The sequence below is a fragment of the Pleurodeles waltl genome, chromosome 9 (genome assembly GCF_031143425.1).
Source record: "Pleurodeles waltl isolate 20211129_DDA chromosome 9, aPleWal1.hap1.20221129, whole genome shotgun sequence".
Lineage (NCBI taxonomy): Eukaryota > Metazoa > Chordata > Amphibia > Caudata > Salamandridae > Pleurodeles > Pleurodeles waltl.
Window position 1 is genome coordinate 6916103 of NC_090448.1, and position 18003 is coordinate 6934105.

At 52.0% G+C, this 18003-nt stretch overlaps 1 protein-coding gene across 1 annotated transcript in view; it reads left to right on the forward strand.

The window, feature by feature from the left end:
- The first annotated feature begins 322 nt into the window (after positions 1-322).
- TNNC1 (troponin C1, slow skeletal and cardiac type) overlaps positions 323-18003 on the forward strand; it is a 51707-nt gene continuing 34026 nt past the window's right edge. The window contains exon 1 of the mRNA XM_069206096.1: positions 323-955. Within this exon, the coding sequence (XP_069062197.1) occupies positions 932-955 (24 nt within the window). The 5' untranslated portion in view covers positions 323-931. The remainder of the gene's footprint in view (positions 956-18003) is intronic.

Sequence of the window (18003 nt, forward strand, 5' to 3'; positions counted from 1 at the left end):
CAGTGCTTGTTGCTGATAAGTCTGCAGTTTGAGTCCTCTTGATGGAAGGCCACAGTATGTGGTTGGGGGGGGTGGGGGGCGTGAATAGTGGACTGTTCTAAAAGTGACAGCAGCCTCACTCCTGGCCTTTGTTCTCCTGACTCTCCCTGCTCTAAAATGGGCATTGTGTGTGTAATCCCCTCCGCGGGCCGCGGGCCTGGAGGTGGGGGCTGGGTGTGTGTATAAATACATCATATCTACCCTCCTGCAGAGATGCCTGGCTCTAGAAGGCCTCGGCCTCATATCAGGGCTGTGACGTGGCACACAATAGGATGCCAGGGGGTGAGTGACAGGTGCCTCAGCCCTGGATATAAAGTGAGGCTGGGACAGAGTCAGCCTGTCCCAGACAGCAGACAGAGCACCCCTGGGCTCCTGACGCAACTGTGCACCCGTGAGCCCCTGAAGCAACTGTGCACCCCTGGGTTCCTGAAGCAACTGTGCACCCCTGGGCCCCTGACGAGGCAGTGTACCCCTGGGCCCCTGAAGCAACTGTGCACCCCTGGGTTTCTGAAGCAACTGTGCACCCCTAGGCTCCTGAAGCAACTGTGCACCCCTGAGCACCCCTGGGCTCCTGAAGCAACCCCTGAGCCCCTGAAGCAACTGTGCACCCCTGGGTTCCTGAAGCAACTGTGCACCCCTGGGTTCCTGAAGCAACTGTGCACCCCTGGGTTCCTGAAGCAACTGTGCACCCCTGGGTTCCTGAACCAACTGTGCACCCCTAGGCTCCTGAAGCAGCAGAGCACCCCTGTGCCTACCTACCCTCCAGGGACCCTGAACCCGCAGAGCCCCCGGGGCTTACGAGACGCCGCAGCATCCTTTGACCCCCGCACTCTTTGGCCCCTGAAGCTGCAGAGCGTCCCAGCACCTTTGGACCCCAGGACCTAGAGACACCATGGATGACATCTACAAGGCAGCGGTAGGTGGCGCTCTACCCCAAATCTGGGCCCTGCACCCTTTGAGGCTGAAGATTTTAAGTTTAAAATGTAGAGGTCCCTTCTAGTGGCAGCTGAATCGGGGTCTGGAGGGTGGTGGTGGGGGGCTGTTCTGTGGATAAAATGCTGAGGATTGTAATCCATGTGGGTGAGATGCTGAGGGTTGTAATCCGCGGGGAGAAAATACTGAGGGTTGTAATCCACGTGGATAAAACCCCGAGGATTGTATTCGGTATTAATAAAATGCTGAGGGCTGTAATCCATGTGGATAAAATGCTGAGGGCTGTAATCCATGTGGATAAAATGGTAAAGGTTGTAATCCATGTGGAGAGGATGCTGAGGGCTGTAATCCGTGTGGATAAAATGCTGAGGGCTGTAATCCGTGTGGATAAAATGCTGATGGTTGTAATCCGCGTGGAGAAGATGCTGAGGGCTGTAATCCGTGTGGATAAAATGCTGAGGGTTGTAATCCGCGTGGAGAAGATGCTGAGGGTTGTAATCCGCGTGGAGAAGATGCTGAGGGCTGTAATCCTTGTGGGTAAAAAATGCTGAGGGTTGTAATCCGTGTGGGGAGGACACAGTAGGCCTCATGTACGAGGGCCTAGCAGCACACTATATATATATATATTCCGGGCACGCAGTGTGCCAGCCCATATTTACAATGTGGCACAGAGCCACCTTGCGTTTCATGGCCTTGTATAAATGGATCCTCTTTATGCACAACTCTGCGTGAAAGGGACGTTCTATGGATGTTGCTTGGAGTGTTACCACGCAACACCCATGGAACCCGACGCATTCCCAGAATTACTAGTCTGGGAATGCGTCATGTTCCTACGCCACCTCAGGGGTGGTGTAAGAGTGACGCAATGCGTAAATATCCTTATTATTCCTCGTCTTATCTTTCTATGTGTGCTGCATTTTGGACCATGCTGCAGTGCACCTTCCTGAGGCGCAGAATGCCGCTAGGGCCCGGTAAATGAGGCCCTGATAGTATTATGAATCGAAGGTGAAGGAGGAAGTGAGACGCTTCCAGTGAGTGGAAGAGGTGCGGAGAGGGATTTACCAAGTGGGAGATGTGGAGGTAGTAGTAGAAGATGATGAGGGAGTACTGTAAACTGTAGAGGGAGTAGGAGAAGATGTGGAGCGAGTAGGAGAAGATGTGGAAGGAATCATAGAAGATGATGAGGGAGTAGGAGAAGATGTGGAGGGAGTAGGGGAAGATGATGAGGGAGTAGGAGAAGATGTGGAGGGAGTAGGAGAAGATGTGGAGGGAATAGTAGAAGATGATGAGGGAGTACTGTAAGGTGTGGAGGGAGTAGGAGAAGATGTGGAAGGAATCATAGAAGATGATGAAGGAGTACTGTAAACTGTGGAGGGAGTAGGAGAAGATGTGGAGGAAATCATAGAAAATGATGAGGGAGTACTGTGAGGTGTGGAGGGAGTAGGAGAAGATGTGGAGGGAGTACTATAAGATGTGGAGGGAGTAGGAGAAGATGATGAGGAAGTACTGTAAACTGTGGAGGGAGTAGGAGAAGATGTGGTGGGAGTAGGAGAAGATGTGGAAGGAATCATAGAAGATATGGAGGGAGTAGGAGAAGATGCAGAGGGAGTAGGAGAAGATGTGGAGGGAATAGTAGAAGATGATGAGGGAGTACTGTAAAATGTGGAGGGAGTAGGAGAAGATGTGGAGGGAGTAGGAGAAGATGTGGAGGGAATAGTAGAAGATGATGAGGGAGTAGGAGAAGATGTGGAGGGAGTAAGAGAAGATGTGGAAGGAATCATAGAAGATGATGAAGGAGTACTGAAAACTGTGGAGGGAGTAGGAGAAGATGTGGAGGAAGTAGGAGAAGATGTGGAGGGAATCATAGAAGATGATGAGGGAGTACTGTGAGGTGTGGAGGGTGTAGGAGAAGATGACGAGGGAGTACTGTAAAATGTGGAGGGAGTAGGAGAAGATGTGGAGGGAGTACTGTAGGATGCGGAGGGAGTAGGAGAAGATGAGGGAGTAGGAGACGTCGAGGGCTTCTCTTAGAAACATGAAGAACCATTGAGGTTTTCTTAGGTGTGCAGGTGATGGCGGGTTTTGCACATTTTGAGAAGAAGATGCCTTTGAGGGGGTTTGTGGTGAATGTTTCACGCTGATCACACACCACACTTTGGGGCATATTTACAAGCCTCTAGTCCCCCCTTGCACCACATTAGTGTCATTTTATTTACGCTAATGTGGCGTTAAGGAGGCATGTTTGCTGCGCCATATTTACAAAGTGGCACCACTTTGTAACCCCTTCCGGCACATCATTCCTGCGCCAGGCACAATGTATGCAACGGGGGCGTTCCAGCGCTAGGAGGCCCTTAACAGTGGCGCAGTGAAATTTACAAGACTTCACTGCGCCATTTTTGCCATCATTTGTAACGCCTGCTCAAACTAGGAATTAAAATGACACACCAATAGTAACCTGTGGGCCTCCCTGCACTTTGCTGCACTAGCGTCAACATTCTTAACACTAGTGCAGCAAAGCGCCACAATAGCATCAAAACTGCTGGCCTAATGAATGCCATAGTGCACCGTATCATAAATATGGCACTAACATTGTGTCGTTAGGTGCTGGGGGGGGGGCACAAGAAAAATGGTGCATCATCTATGCTGCAACACTTTCTTGTGAATCTTCCCCTCTGTATGTTTGTGAGACGAGGTAGAACAGTGCACTCTTGAACACAAAGTACACAACACAGATAAAGATGGTTCAGTAGAACGTATCTCTAGAATATTCTACCTATGACATGATTATTTTCATGGGACACTTAAGGTGCCCCTGACCAACCCTCGGTTAAAAGTAATATTCTAAAATATGCACTTTCCTATATGTGCAGAAGGAATGGTAGCGTGAGCGCCCCATCCCCCTGTGCCCCATAATATGAAAGACCCCATCATTTGCCTCGCTCACTCTGACGAGGCCCCATGGGCCCCACTTGAGCCGCCCCCTCCTACCGGACAGAGATGTGAGTCACTCTGGGTGGTCAGAGGGATGTGTCTAAACCCCAGAGATGCAAGTGGTAGGAATCACCCCGGGCACACTCCAGGCACACTCCAGGCACACTCCAGGCACGCCCAAGGCACACTCCGGGCACACCCCAGGCACACCCCAGGCACACTCCATACACAATCCAGGCACACTCCGGGCACACCCCAGGAACACTCCGGGCACACCCCAGGCACACTCCAGGCACACTCCATGCACGCTACAGGCACACTCCAAGCACACCCCAGGCACACTCCAGGCACACCCCAGGCACACTCCATGCATTCTACAGGCGCACTCCAGGCACACTCCTTGCACACTACAGGCACATTCTGGGACACTCCTGGGCACATTCCATGCATATCCCAGGCATTTGCCAGGCACGCTCCTGACACACTCAAGGCACACTCCACGAACACTCGAGGCACACTCCAGGGCACACCCCGGACACCCCAAGTGCTCTCCAGGCACACTCCAGGCACACTCCAGGGACGCCCAAGGCACACTCCGGGCACACCCCAGGCACACTCCATACACAATCCAGGCACACTCCGGGCACACTCCAGGAACACTCCAGGCACACCCCAGGCACACTCCAGGCACACTCCATGCACGCTACAGGCACACTCCAGGCACACCCCAGGCACACTCCAGGCACACCCCAGGCATACTCCATGCATTCTACAGGCGCACTCCAGGCACACTCCTTGCACACTACAGGCACATTCTGGGACACTCCCGGGCACATTCCATGCATATCCCAGGCATTTGCCAGGCACGCTCCTGACACACTTGAGGCACACTCCACACACACTCGAGGCACACTCCAGGGCACACCCCGGACACCCCAGGTGCTCTCCAGGCACACTCCGGGCACACTCCAGGCACACTTCAGGTACATTCCTGGCACACTCCAGGCACACCCCAGCCACAGCCTGGGCACACTCCAGGCACACCCCAGGCACACTCCTGGCACACTCCAGGCACACCTCAGGCACACATCATACACACTCCAAGCACACCCTAGGCACTCCAGGCACACCCCAAGCACTCTGGGTACATTCCGGACACATTCCAGGGCCCACTCCAGGGCACACCTGGGGTACACCACAGGCACATCCTGGGCACACTCCAGACACGCTTCATGCACACCTCAGGCACACTCCAGGCACACCACAGGCACATCCCAGACACACTCCAGACACACTCCAGGCACAATCCATGCACACTCCGGGCACTCTCCATGCACACTACAGGCACACTCCAGGGCACACTCCAGGGCATACCCCAGACGCGCTCCAGGCACACTCCAGGCACAATCCATACACACTTTGGACACCCTCCAGGTGCACTACAGGCACACTGCAGGGCACACTCCAGGGCACACCCGGGGAACACCCCATGCGCACTCCAGGCACACTCCGGGCACACTCGAGGAACACTCTGGGCACACCGCAGGCACACCCCAGGCACACTCCATGCACACTACAAGCACTTTGCATGCATACTCTGTGCACACTCCAGGCACACCCTAGGCACACCCTGGGCACACTCCACACACATTCCACACACACTCCAGGCACACTCCAGGGCACACACCAAGGCACGCCCCAGGCACACTATGGTCACCCCCAGGCACACCCAGGCACATTCCATGCACACTCCAGCCACAGCCTGGGCACACTCCAGGCACACCCCGGCCACACTCCAGGTACATTCCAGACACACTCCAGGCACACCTCAAGCACACCTCAGGCACACCTCAGGCACACACCATGCACACTCCATGCACACTCCAGACACACTCCAGGCACACTTCAGACACACTCCAGGCACACTTCAGGCACACCCCAGACACACACTGGTACATTCCAGGCATACTCCAGGCAAATTCAAGGGCACATTCCAGGGCACGCCTTGGGTAACCCACAGGCAGTTCCTGGGCACGCCCCAGGCACACTCAATGCACACTCCAGGCACATTCCAGGAACACTCTAAGGCACACTCCAGGCACACTCCAAACATAATCCAGACACAATTCAGGCACACCCCAGGCACACTCCAAGCTCACCTCAGGTGCACCACAGGCACACTCAAAGCACAATCCATGCACACTCCAGGGCACTCCCCAGGTGTGCTCCAGGCACACTCCAGGCACACTCCAGGTACACCCAAGCCACAGCCTGGGCACACTCCAGACACACCCCGGGCACACTCCTGGAACATTCCAGGAACACTCTAGGCAAACTTCAGGCACACCCCAGGCACAAACCAGGCACACTCCATGCACACTACAGGCACACTCTGGGCACATTCTACACACACCCCAGGCACACTCCATGGCACACCCTCTGCACACCCCAGGCGCACTCCAGACACACTCCAGGTGCACCCTGGGCACACCCCAGGCAAACCCCAGGCACATCCCGGGCACACTACAGGCACACTCCGGGCACACTACAGGCACACTCCAGGCATACTCTGGGCACTCTCCAGGGCAGATCCGAGGCACCCCCAGGCAAACCCTGGGCACACTCCAGACACCCGGGGCACACTCTGGGCACACTCCGAGCACACTCAGGGCACACACTAGACACACCCCAGGCACACACCAGGCACACTCCAGGCACACCCCATGCACTCCCCGGGCACACTCTAGGCAAATTCCAAACACACTCCAGGGACATCTCAGGCACTGCCCTGCACACTCCATGAACACCTCAGGCACACCCTAGGCACACTCCTGGCACAACCCAGGCACACTCCTGGAACACATTAGGCACACTCAAGGCACACTCTCGGGCACACCCCAGGCACACTCCAGTCACACACCAGGCACACTCGAGGCACCCTCTGGGCACACCCCAGGCACACTCCTTGCACGCTCCAATCAGACTCCGGGCACACTCTGGGAACACTCAGGACACACCCCGGACACACTTCAGGGCACACTCAGGGCACAATCGGGCACACCCTAGGCACACCCCAGGCTCACTCCATGCACACTGCAGGCACACTCTGAGCACACTACAAGCCCACTCCAGGCATAGCCCAGACACACTCCAGGCACACTTCACCTGCACTCCAGGCCCACTCCAGGTACACTCAGGCACACTATCGGCACATTCCAGTTATACTGTCTCCAGCACACCCAAACCTCTACAGGGAAAGCCAGACCAGGTTCTGTCCTCAGACTGCACCGATAGATCCAAGAGTGGGGGGAAAGCAACAGCTCCCCAGCAGTGCAAGCTAACAAAGGCTCCCCATTCCTTCCAGCTCGACCTGGTATAGTCGGAGGCCGCTTCCATCTTCTGTGGTTCTATTTTAGTAAATAGATTGGACTTTCTATGTGAGGAGACTCCACGCTCGTTACGATGCTACTCGTAAGTCCCTTTGTGAATAGCAAACAATGGTAAACTTACAAGAAAGTTTAAGTTTCCCTTTGTGAATGAAGCCCTGAGTGTTTCAGACAGCTAAGTACGGGTCTTTGTGGGCGTGAGTGGTTTTTGGCAGCGAGGGTGTGCTGTGAGTGGGATTGTTTGTAGAGAGTGGGTGGTGAGTGAGTGTACCTGTCCTGACAGATTTTACTTGTGAAGAGTGAAAGTGTCTGCTTTAAAGGTGGGGGTGCTTGTGTGGTGAGTAAAGTGTTATGTCATGACAGGAGCCTGTCTGAACTGAGTCAAGGTTTGTTGGTGAGTGAGTGTCTTGTGAGCAGTTTGCTTGTGATAAAACTAATGTGCATGTGTGATATGTTGGGGTGTTTGTGTGGTGAGTTGAACTATAAGTGTCCCAAGTTTGGTTTTTCGAGGTGAGTGAAGGTTTGTTTGGTGAGTGAGTGTGTCTTATGAGAAGCTTTACTTGTGATTGCACGAAAGTGCCTGTGTGACATGTCAGGGTGTTTTGTGATGAGTGGAAATATAAGTGTGCGAGGTTCGCTGTTTCGAAATGAGTGAAGGTTTGTTGGTGAGTGCGTGTGTCTTGCGCACAGGTCAGCTTGTGATTGAATGAATGTGTCTCTCTGATATATTGGTATGCTTGCATGGTGAGTGGACTATAAGTTTCCTAGGTTCAGTGTTTCAAGGTGAGTAATGGTTTGTCCCATGACTGAGCGTCTTCAATAACTTAGTTTGTGACTGGAGAAGTGAGTGTGCGATAAGTTGAGGTGACTGTGTGTTTGGCGGTACCTGTGTGGTGAGTGTAGGTGTTAGAGTGGTGAGTGTGTGATAAGTGGAGGCGCCTGCGTGGTGAGTGTAGGTGTTAGAGATGTGAGTGTGTGATAAGTGGAGGTACCAGAGTGTTGAGTGTAGGTGTAGAGTGGTAAGTGAGTGTGTGATAGGTGGAGGTGCTTGCATGGTGAGTGTGGGGGTTAGAGTGGTGAGTGTGCGATGAGTTGAGGTGACTGTGTGTTTGGCGGTACCTGTGTGGTGAGTGTAGGTGTTAGAGTGGTGAGTGTGTGATAAGTGGAGGCGCCTGCGTGGTGAGTGTAGGTGTTAGAGATGTGAGTGCGTGATAAGTGGAGGTACCAGAGTGTTGAGTGTAGGTGTAGAGTGGTAAGTGAGTGTGTGATAGGTGGAGGTGCTTGCGTGGTGAGTGTGGGGGTTAGAGTGGTGAGTGTGCGATGAGTTGAGGTGACTGTGTGTTTGGCGGTACCTGTGTGGTGAGTGTAGGTGTTAGAGTGGTGAGAGCGCGATAAGTGAAGGTGACTGTGTGGTATGTGTAGGTGTTAGAGTGGTAAGTGATTGTGTGATAAGTGGAGGTGCCTATGTGGTGATTGTAGGTGCTAGAGTTGTAAGTGAGTGTGTGATAAGTGGAGGTGCTTGCTTGGTGAGTGTTTCTGTTAGAGTGCTGAGTGTGTGATAAGTGGAGGTGCCTGTGTGGTGAATGTAGGTGTAAAGTGGTAAGTGAGTGTGTGATAAGTGGAGGTGCCTGCGTGGTGAGTGTAGGTGTTAGAGATGTGAGTGTGTGATAAGTGTAGGTACCAGAGTGTTGAGTGTAGGTGTAGAGTGGTAAGTGAGTGTGTGATAGGTTGAGGTGCTTGTGTGGTGAGTGTAGGTGTTAGAATGGTGAGTGAGTGTGTTTAGAGGTGCCTGCATGGTGAGTGTAGGTGTTAGAGTGGTGAGTGTGCGATAAGTGGAGATGCCGCTGTGGTGTAGGTGTCAGAGCGGTACGTGAGTGTGTGATAAATGGAGGAACATGTGTGGTGAGTGTAGGTGTTAGAGTTGTAAGTGTGTGATAAGTGGAGGTGCCCATGTGGTGAGTGGAGGTGTTAGAGTGTTAAGTGAGTGTGTGGTAAGTGGGGGGTTCCTATGTGGTGCTTGTAGGTGCTAGAGTAGTGAGTGAGTGTGTTTGGAGGTACCTGTGTGGTGAGTGTGGGTGATAGAGTGGTGAGTGTGCGATAAGTGGAGGTGCCTGTGTGGTGAGTGTAGGTGTTAGAGTGGTAAGTGAGTGTGTGATAAGTGGAGGTTCCTATGTGGTGATTGTAGGTGCTAGAGTAGTGAGTGAGTGTGTTTGGAGGTACCTGTGTGGTGAGTGTAGGTGTTAGAGTGGTTAGTGTGTGATAGATGGAGGTGCCCGCGTGTTGAGTGTAGGTGTTACAGTAGTGAGTGAGTGTGTTTGGAGGTACCTGTGTGGTGAGTGTAGGTGTTAGAGTGGTGAGTGTCGATAAGTGGAGGTGCCCGCGTGTTGAGTGTAGGTGTTACAGTGGTGAGTGAGTGTGTTTGGAGGTACCTGTGTGGTGATTGTAGGTGCTAGAGTAGTGAGTGAGTGTGTTTGGAGGTACCTGTGTGGTGAGTGTAGGTGTCAGAGTGGTTAGTGTGTGTTAGGTGGAGGTGCCCGCGTGTTGAGTGTAGGTGTTACAGTGGTGAGTGAGTGTGTTTGGAGGTACCTGTGTGGTGAGTGTAGATGTTACAGTGGTGAGTGAGTGTGTGATAAGTGGAGGTTCCTATGTGGTGATAGTAGGTGCTAGAGTAGTGAGTGAGTGTGTTTGGAGGTACCTGTGTGGTGATTGTAGGTGCTAGAGTAGTGAGTGAGTGTGTTTGGAGGTACCTGTGTGGTGAGTGTAGGTGCTAGAGTGGTGAGTGTGCAATAAGTGGAGATGCCCGCGTGTTGAGTGTAGGTGTTACAGTGGTGAGTGAGTGTGTTTGGAGGTACCTGTGTGGTGAGTGTAGGTGCTAGAGTAGTGAGTGAGTGTGTTTGGAGGTACCTGTGTGGTGAGTGTATGTGTTAGAGTGGTGTGTGTGTGTTAGGTGGAGGTGCCCGCGTGTTGAGTGTAGGTGTTACAGTGGTGAGTGAGTGTGTTTGGAGGTACCTGTGTGGTGAGTGTAGGTGCTAGAGTAGTGAGTGAGTGTGTTTGGAGGTACCTGTGTGGTGAGTGTAGGTGCTAGAGTGGTGAGTGTGTGATAAGTGGAGGATCTTCTTGAGTTTCCTGTGCTGCACCATTCCTAAAGCCTCCTTGCAGACTGTGGGTGTGGAGGTCAGGCCCTCTCTCCAGCGGCTGAACAGTGTGTGTTCTGGGCAGCGGCGGGTTGAGGGCAGGGTATGAGCACTGGCCATGTGTTCATAGTTTGCTGTATTGGAGCAGCCAATAGCTGGTAGTTGAAAAACACTTTGTGTGAACTTGTCAGGGTTATTTTGCACTATTGCAGTCTTTCCTCTGCTTTGCTCTAATAATCATTTTGCAAAGATTTGGGACGCTCTGAATTACTTTTTAACCCATTCCTTTATGCCGTTTTACGCTTCTGTTTCAGGGCTGGATAAATACCAGTTCACTGCTTTTGCCTGTACTGTGACCGGCTTGGACTTGAAAGTACAGGCCGGCCGTGCAGGAAGGGCCCGGTGGCGCCCAGGGCAGGGGTGGTCACTTGATGGGGCTATTACAGGAGAGCAGGTGTATGTAGGGTCTCTGGTACCTGGCTGGGGGACGCTCAGTAAGGAATCAGCTCTCAGGTTGGGAAGCACCCATTACCGGGGTCCCTCCACCTGACAACCATTATGAAAACCTCACAGCTCCCATGGGGGAGGCAGGTGTTACCAAGGAAGCTGAGGGCCACGAACCAGTGCCCTCAGCTGTGCGCCTGGCACACAGGCTGGCATGGCACCTTCACATGAAGAGTGCGTCCCTAGCGGTTCCCTGGGCCCTGGCCCACTCAGGTGTGTGGTCCCCAGTGATACCCTGGGCCTGACCTACCCTGGTGTGTGATCCCTAGTGATATCCTGGAACTGACCTACCCTGGTGTGTGGCCCCTAGGGATACCCGGGCCCTGACCTACCCTGGTGTGTGATCCCTAGTGATATCCTGGGCCTGACCTACCCTAGTGTGTGATCCCTAGTGATATCCTGGGCCTGACCTACCCTGGTGTGTGATCCCTAGTGATACCCCGGGCCTGACCTACCCTGGTGTGTGGCCCAATAATTCTACCCTGGGCCTGACCTACCCTGGTGTGTGGCCCCATAATTCTACCCTGGGCCTGAACTACTGTGGTGTGTGGTCCCTAGCGGTTCCCTGGGCCCTGGCCTACCCTGGTGTGGCCCCTCGTGATACCCTGGGCCCTGACCTACCCTGGTTTGTGATCCCTAGTGATACCCTGGGGCTGGCCTACCCTGGTGTGTGGCCCCATAATTCTATACTGGGCCCTGACCTACTCTGGTGTGTGGCCCCTAGGGATACCCGGGCCCTGACCTACCCTGGTGGGTGATCCCTAGGGATACAAGGGCCCTGACCAACCCTGGTGGGTGATCCCTAGGGATACAAGGGCCCTGACCTACCATACCCTGGACCAGGATAGTGCAGGGAGTGGGAGCTCCATGGGAGAGGCAGGTCTTACCAACGGTGGTGAGAACCAAAAACTGCCTCAGCTGTGCACCAGGCACACACCCACATGCCATCTCCACATGAGGAGTGGGGCCCCTCGTGGTACCCGGGGACCCCACCTACCGTGGTGTGTCTGTGCAGAGGCCCCAGGTGGTGCAGGGGGTGGGAGCTCCCATGGGAGACTCGTGCACTGTGACCCCCCGGCCGCTTTCCTCAGGCTGCAGATTCAGGGTACATTAGAACACATCTGGGGACCGGGCGACGCCCCCAAAGGAGGGCCGGGTCCGGCGCGGATAGCTGGGGTCTCTGCTCTGCTGGGCTCTGAGGCTTTACTTGGGGTGAGTAGGTCCGATCCGTGCCTGGTGTAGCAGCAACCTCCCCAGGTCTAGATACTTCCTGTTAGCTTCATCAGAATTAGGGGGACCAGATTTTGAGGAGTAAAAACCGGGACAGGTCAAACATAAAAGAAGGACTAAAGATATTACTCTGATTTTTACATCTGGCCTGACCCGGTTTTTTGCGTGGCTTTGTGAATGTGTGCCTATATGTGTGTGTGTACATATATATGTATATATATATATATATATATATATATACTCACACACACTTACAAGACTACACATATGAAATTAGCTATGGCTTGACCTCCCACCCTGCACCCCAACACACCCCCACCCACCTCTCTCTTCCCCCCACTCCGTCTCTGCTGGGAGCAGACAGGGGACTGTGTTGCCTGACAGTAACAGATAAGATACTTTAATTATTTCATACTTTTTAGACGTCTTTAATTTATGCTTCCCTAGATGATCTGAACTTTGTCCCAAAAACCGGGACATTTACGTAATGATCTGACCTTTGTCCCAAAAACCGGGACATTTATTTAAAATTAAGAGAAGCGTCGGGACACCGGGACAGTCCTCTAAAAACCGAGACTGTCCGGGGAAATCCGGGACATCCGGTCACCCTAATCAGAATGTACGGCTTGTGTTTTAGGTCTGGCCTAGCGACACCTTTAGGTGTCTCAGGAGACCTGTGTAATCATAAAAAATATACGAAATAAAATATACACATATATCCATCCTGAGGGGCCTGGGGTCAGCTCTCTTCATTCATTAATCTGTTCAGCTGTCCTTCGCATTTGTCTCCGCCCAGCGTGCATCATTGGCGCCCTTGCACTCTGAGAAATGTCATTTTATGTGATCAGGAAAGTACATTCCTCTCAAAGGAGGCGCATTCCAGGGATGATGCTCCAATACTTTACTTTGTCATATTTCCCCCTTCTTTTTATGTTATAGCACGTGCCTGTAAAATTAAAATATCAAATGTAACCATTGCACACGCTTGTCAAGGCCCGACCTGTTGGCTTGGCCAGTGCTTGCTTTCCAGCTGCTCTGACCTTCGAGAGCCCATGAACGCGGTGACAAGCCATGTGACCCCGTCCCTCCCCCGCCAACCCCACGACATCCCCATTAAAATCACATGGATGCACATGACATGACCTTTGACCCGAGTGGGGTGCTCTTGCAGGAATGTGTGTTAAAAACATACGTTTTCGGGGGTTCAGGAAACTCCAGCGCCCCAAAAACTAAGCCCAGCAGGAAGTCAGTACTGAGTTAGTGTAAAGCTCAGGCGTGAGGCGGTTAGACCTCTCTGGGGTGGGTAGGCGCTATGTAGGGGCAGCGTGGAGACCCCCAGCTGTCCTCACACGGAGCCCCCCAGCAGTGGGTGTGCGTCTGCACTTAACACCAAACACACACAATGAAAGGCGCCACCTGCTGCCGTCTGACCTGGGAGGTGGGGGCTCAGACCCCCCCGGGCCCACGCCGCCTCTGATGCCCACATAAGGCCGGGCACCGGAGTTCTAATTCTGGGAGGAATGCGGCCCTGGATCCGGGGCTGAGGACAAGAGACGAGATAAAGGCCCCCGCGGCCCCCACCGGATGCCAAGCGCTGAACAATCCCCAGGTTTATCTCTCCCCCTCCCACCTCTCTGGGCCATGTTAAAAATACCCGGCCTGGGGGGTCCTGTTACCAGGCTGGCGGGTGGGGGGCACAGCAAGTGTTCACCGGGTTGGGGGGCTGCCCCCAGGCGTGCCCAGACCCTGACAGGACCATAGGAGGCAGTGTGACCCCCCCTACCCACAGGTGTGCCCAGACCCCTGCCAGGACAAAAGGGAGGCAGTGTGACCCCCCCCCCCCCCCCCACAGGTGTGCCCAGACCCCTGCCAGGACAAAAGGGAGACCGTGTGCCATCCCCCCACCCCCCGCCCGCCCCACAGATCTCCCCCATAGAGCCCCCTCCAACCCAGGCGTGCCCAGTGCCTGCCAGGACAATAGGATGCAGTGTGACCCCCCCATCACTCCCCTCCCGCAGCTGTCGGGGCCATCACAGGGGTATGTATGTCCCCACCCCCGGCAGCTATTGTTATCCCTCATACCGGCCAGCCCCCCCCCCCCCAGCTACTGTTACTCTCCATCACTCCCCCCACACCCGCAGCTACTGTTCTTGCTGACGAGCCCTCCGCACCCCAACCACCTCAGCTGTCAGGAGCAAAACAGGGTGGAAGTCAAGGGCACATGGAACTATTGTTAACTAGTGCAAAGAATTAAACTACAGAGACTGCTAAGGAGTACTGGTACCGTTACTGCCCTGGACTACAGAGACTCTGCTAAGGAGTACCGGTACTGTCCATAAACTACAGAGACTCTGCTAAGGAGTACCGGTACTGTCCATAAACTACAGAGACTCTGCTAAGAAGTACCGGTACTGTCCATAAACTACAACGACTCTGCTAAGGAGTACAGGTACTGTCCATAAACTACAACGACTCTGCTAAGAAGTACCGGTACTGTCCATAAACTACAAAGACTCTGCTAAGGAGTACCGGCACTGTCCATAAACTACAGAGACTCTGCTAAGAAGTACCGGCACTGTCCATAAACTACAGAGACTCTGCTAAGAAGTACCGGTACTGTCCATAAACTACAGAGACTCTGCTAAGAAGTACCGGTACTGTCCATAAACTACAGAGACTCTGCTAAGAAGTACCGGTACTGTCCATAAACTACAAAGACTCTGCTAAGGAGTACCGGCACTGTCCATAAACTACAGAGACTCTGCTAAGAAGTACCGGTACTGTCCATAAACTACAGAGACTCTGCTAAGAAGTACCGGTACTGTCCATAAACTACAGAGACTCTGCTAAGAAGTACCGGTACTGTCCATAAACTACAACGACTCTGCTAAGAAGTACCGGTACTGTCCATAAACTACAGAGACTCTGCTAAGGAGTACAGGTACTGTCCATAAACTACAAAGACTCTGCTAAGAAGTACCGGTACTGTCCATAAACTACAGAGACTCTGCTAAGGAGTACAGGTACTGTCCATAAACTACAACGACTCTGCTAAGAAGTACCGGTACTGTCCATAAACTACAGAGACTCTGCTAAGAAGTACCGGTACTGTCCATAAACTACAGAGACTCTGCTAAGAAGTACCGGTACTGTCCATAAACTACAAAGACTCTGCTAAGAAGTACCGGTACTGTCCATAAACTACAAAGACTCTGCTAAGGAGTACCGGCACTGTCCATAAACTACAGAGACTCTGCTAAGGAGTACAGGTACTGTCCATAAACTACAGAGACTCTGCTAAGAAGTACCGGCACTGTCCATAAACTACAGAGACTCTGCTAAGAAGTACCGGTACTGTCCATAAACTACAACGACTCTGCTAAGAAGTACCGGTACTGGCCATAAACTACAAAGACTCTGCTAAGAAGTACCGGTACTGTCCATAAACTACAACGACTCTGCTAAGAAGTACCGGTACTGTCCATAAACTACAACGACTCTGCTAAGAAGTACCGGTACTGTCCATAAACTACAGAGACTCTCCTAAGGAGTACAGGTACTGTCCATAAACTACAAAGACTTTGCTAAGGAGTACCGGTACTGTCCATAAAGTACAGAGACTCTGCTAAGAAGTACCGGTACTGTCCATAAGCTACAAAGACTCTGCTAAGGAGTACCGGCACTGTCCATAAACTACAGAGACTCTGCTAAGGAGTACAGGTACTGTCCATAAACTACAGAGACTCTGCTAAGAAGTACCGGTACTGTCCATAAACTACAACGACTCTGCTAAGAAGTACCGGTACTGGCCATAAACTACAAAGACTCTGCTAAGAAGTACTGGTACTGTCCATAAAGTACAGAGACTCTGCTAAGAAGTACCGGTACTGTCCATAAACTACAAAGACTCTGCTAAGGAGTACCGGCACTGTCCATAAACTACAGAGACTGCTAAGAAGTGCCTGTACTGTCCATAAACTACAAAGAGTCTGCTAAGAAGTACAGGTACTGTCCATAAACTACAAAGACTCTGCTAAGGAGTACCGGTACTGTCCATAAACTACAGAGACTGCTAAGAAGTGCCTGTACTGTCCATAAACTACAAAGACTCTGCTAAGAAGTACAGGTACTGTCCATAAACTACAAAGACTCTGCTAAGAAGTACCGGTACTGTCCATAAACTACAGAGTCTCTGCTAAAATGTACCGGTACTGTCCATAAACTACAAACACTCTACTAAGAAGTACAGGTACTGTCCATAAACTACGAAGACTCTGCTAAGAAGTACCGGTACTGACCATAAACTACGAAGACTCTGCTAAGGAGTACCGGTACTGTCCATAAACTACGAAGACTCTGCTAAGAAGTACCGGTACTGTCCATAAACTACGAAGACTCTGCTAAAAAGTACTGGTATGCCCATAAACTAAAGAGACTACTGTCCATAAACTACAGAGACTGCTAAGAAGTGCCGGTACTCTCCATAAACTAAAGAGACACTGCTAACAAGAACAGGTACTGTCCATAAACTACAGAGGCTCTGCTAAGAAGTACCGATACTGTCCATAAACGACAGAGACTCTGCTAAGAAGTACCGATACTGTCCATAAACGACAGAGACTCTGCTAAGAAGTACCGGTACTGTCCATAAACTACAGAGACTCTGCTAAGAAGTACAGGTACTGTCCACTCTGCTAAGAAGTACTGGTACTGCCCATAAACTAAAGAGACTACTGTCCATAAACTACAGAGACTCTGCTAAGAAGTACTGGTACTGTCCATAAACTACAAAGACTCTGCTAAGAACTGCCGGTACTGTCCATAAACTACAGAGACTCTGCTAAGAAGTACCGGTACTGTCCATAAACTACAGAGACTCTGCTAAGAAGTACCGGTACTGTCCATAAACTACAGAGACTCTGCTAAGAAGTACCGGTACTGTCCATAAACTACATAGTCTCTGCCAATCCGTCACATCTGAACCTGTCACATATGAACCTGTCACACCTGAAGCGGTCACGCCTAAACCCTTCACTCAAGAACCCCTCACACACGAACCTGTCACACCTGAACCTGTCACTCCTCACCATGTCACACGTGACCCTGTCACACCGGAAATTGTCAAACCTGAGGTATCTGAAACTGTGAACCTGTGTCATCTGAATCCATCGCACCTGAACCTGTCACACCTGAACCTGTCACACCTGAACCTGTCACACCTGACCCTGTGACATTTGAAACTGTGAACCTGTGACATCTGAGTCCATCAGAACTGAATGTTTTACATCTGAACCCATCACACTTGAACCTGTGACATCTGAACCTCTGACCATGTGACACCTGACCTGTGACACCTGAACCTATGAATTTGTGACACCTGACCTGTGACACCTGAACCTATTAACACGTGACACCTGACTTGTGAAACCTGAAGCTATGAACATGTGACACCTGAACCTATGAACATGTGACACCTGAACCTATGAACCTATGACACCTGACCTGTGATGCATAAACCTATGTCACCATGCGACACCTGACCTGTGATACCTGAACCTATGTACCTGTGACACCTGACCTGTGACGCATAAACCTATGACCCTGTGGCATCTGACCTGTGACACATGAACCTATTAACATGTGACACCTGACCTGTAACACATGAACCTATGACCCTGTGACACCTGACCGGTGACGCATAAACATATGACCCTATGACATCTGACCTGTGACACAAAAACCTATGAACCTGTGACATCTGACCTATGACACATGAACCTATGACCTGACCTGTGACACCTGAACCTATGAACATGTGACACCTGACCTGACCTGTGACACCTGAT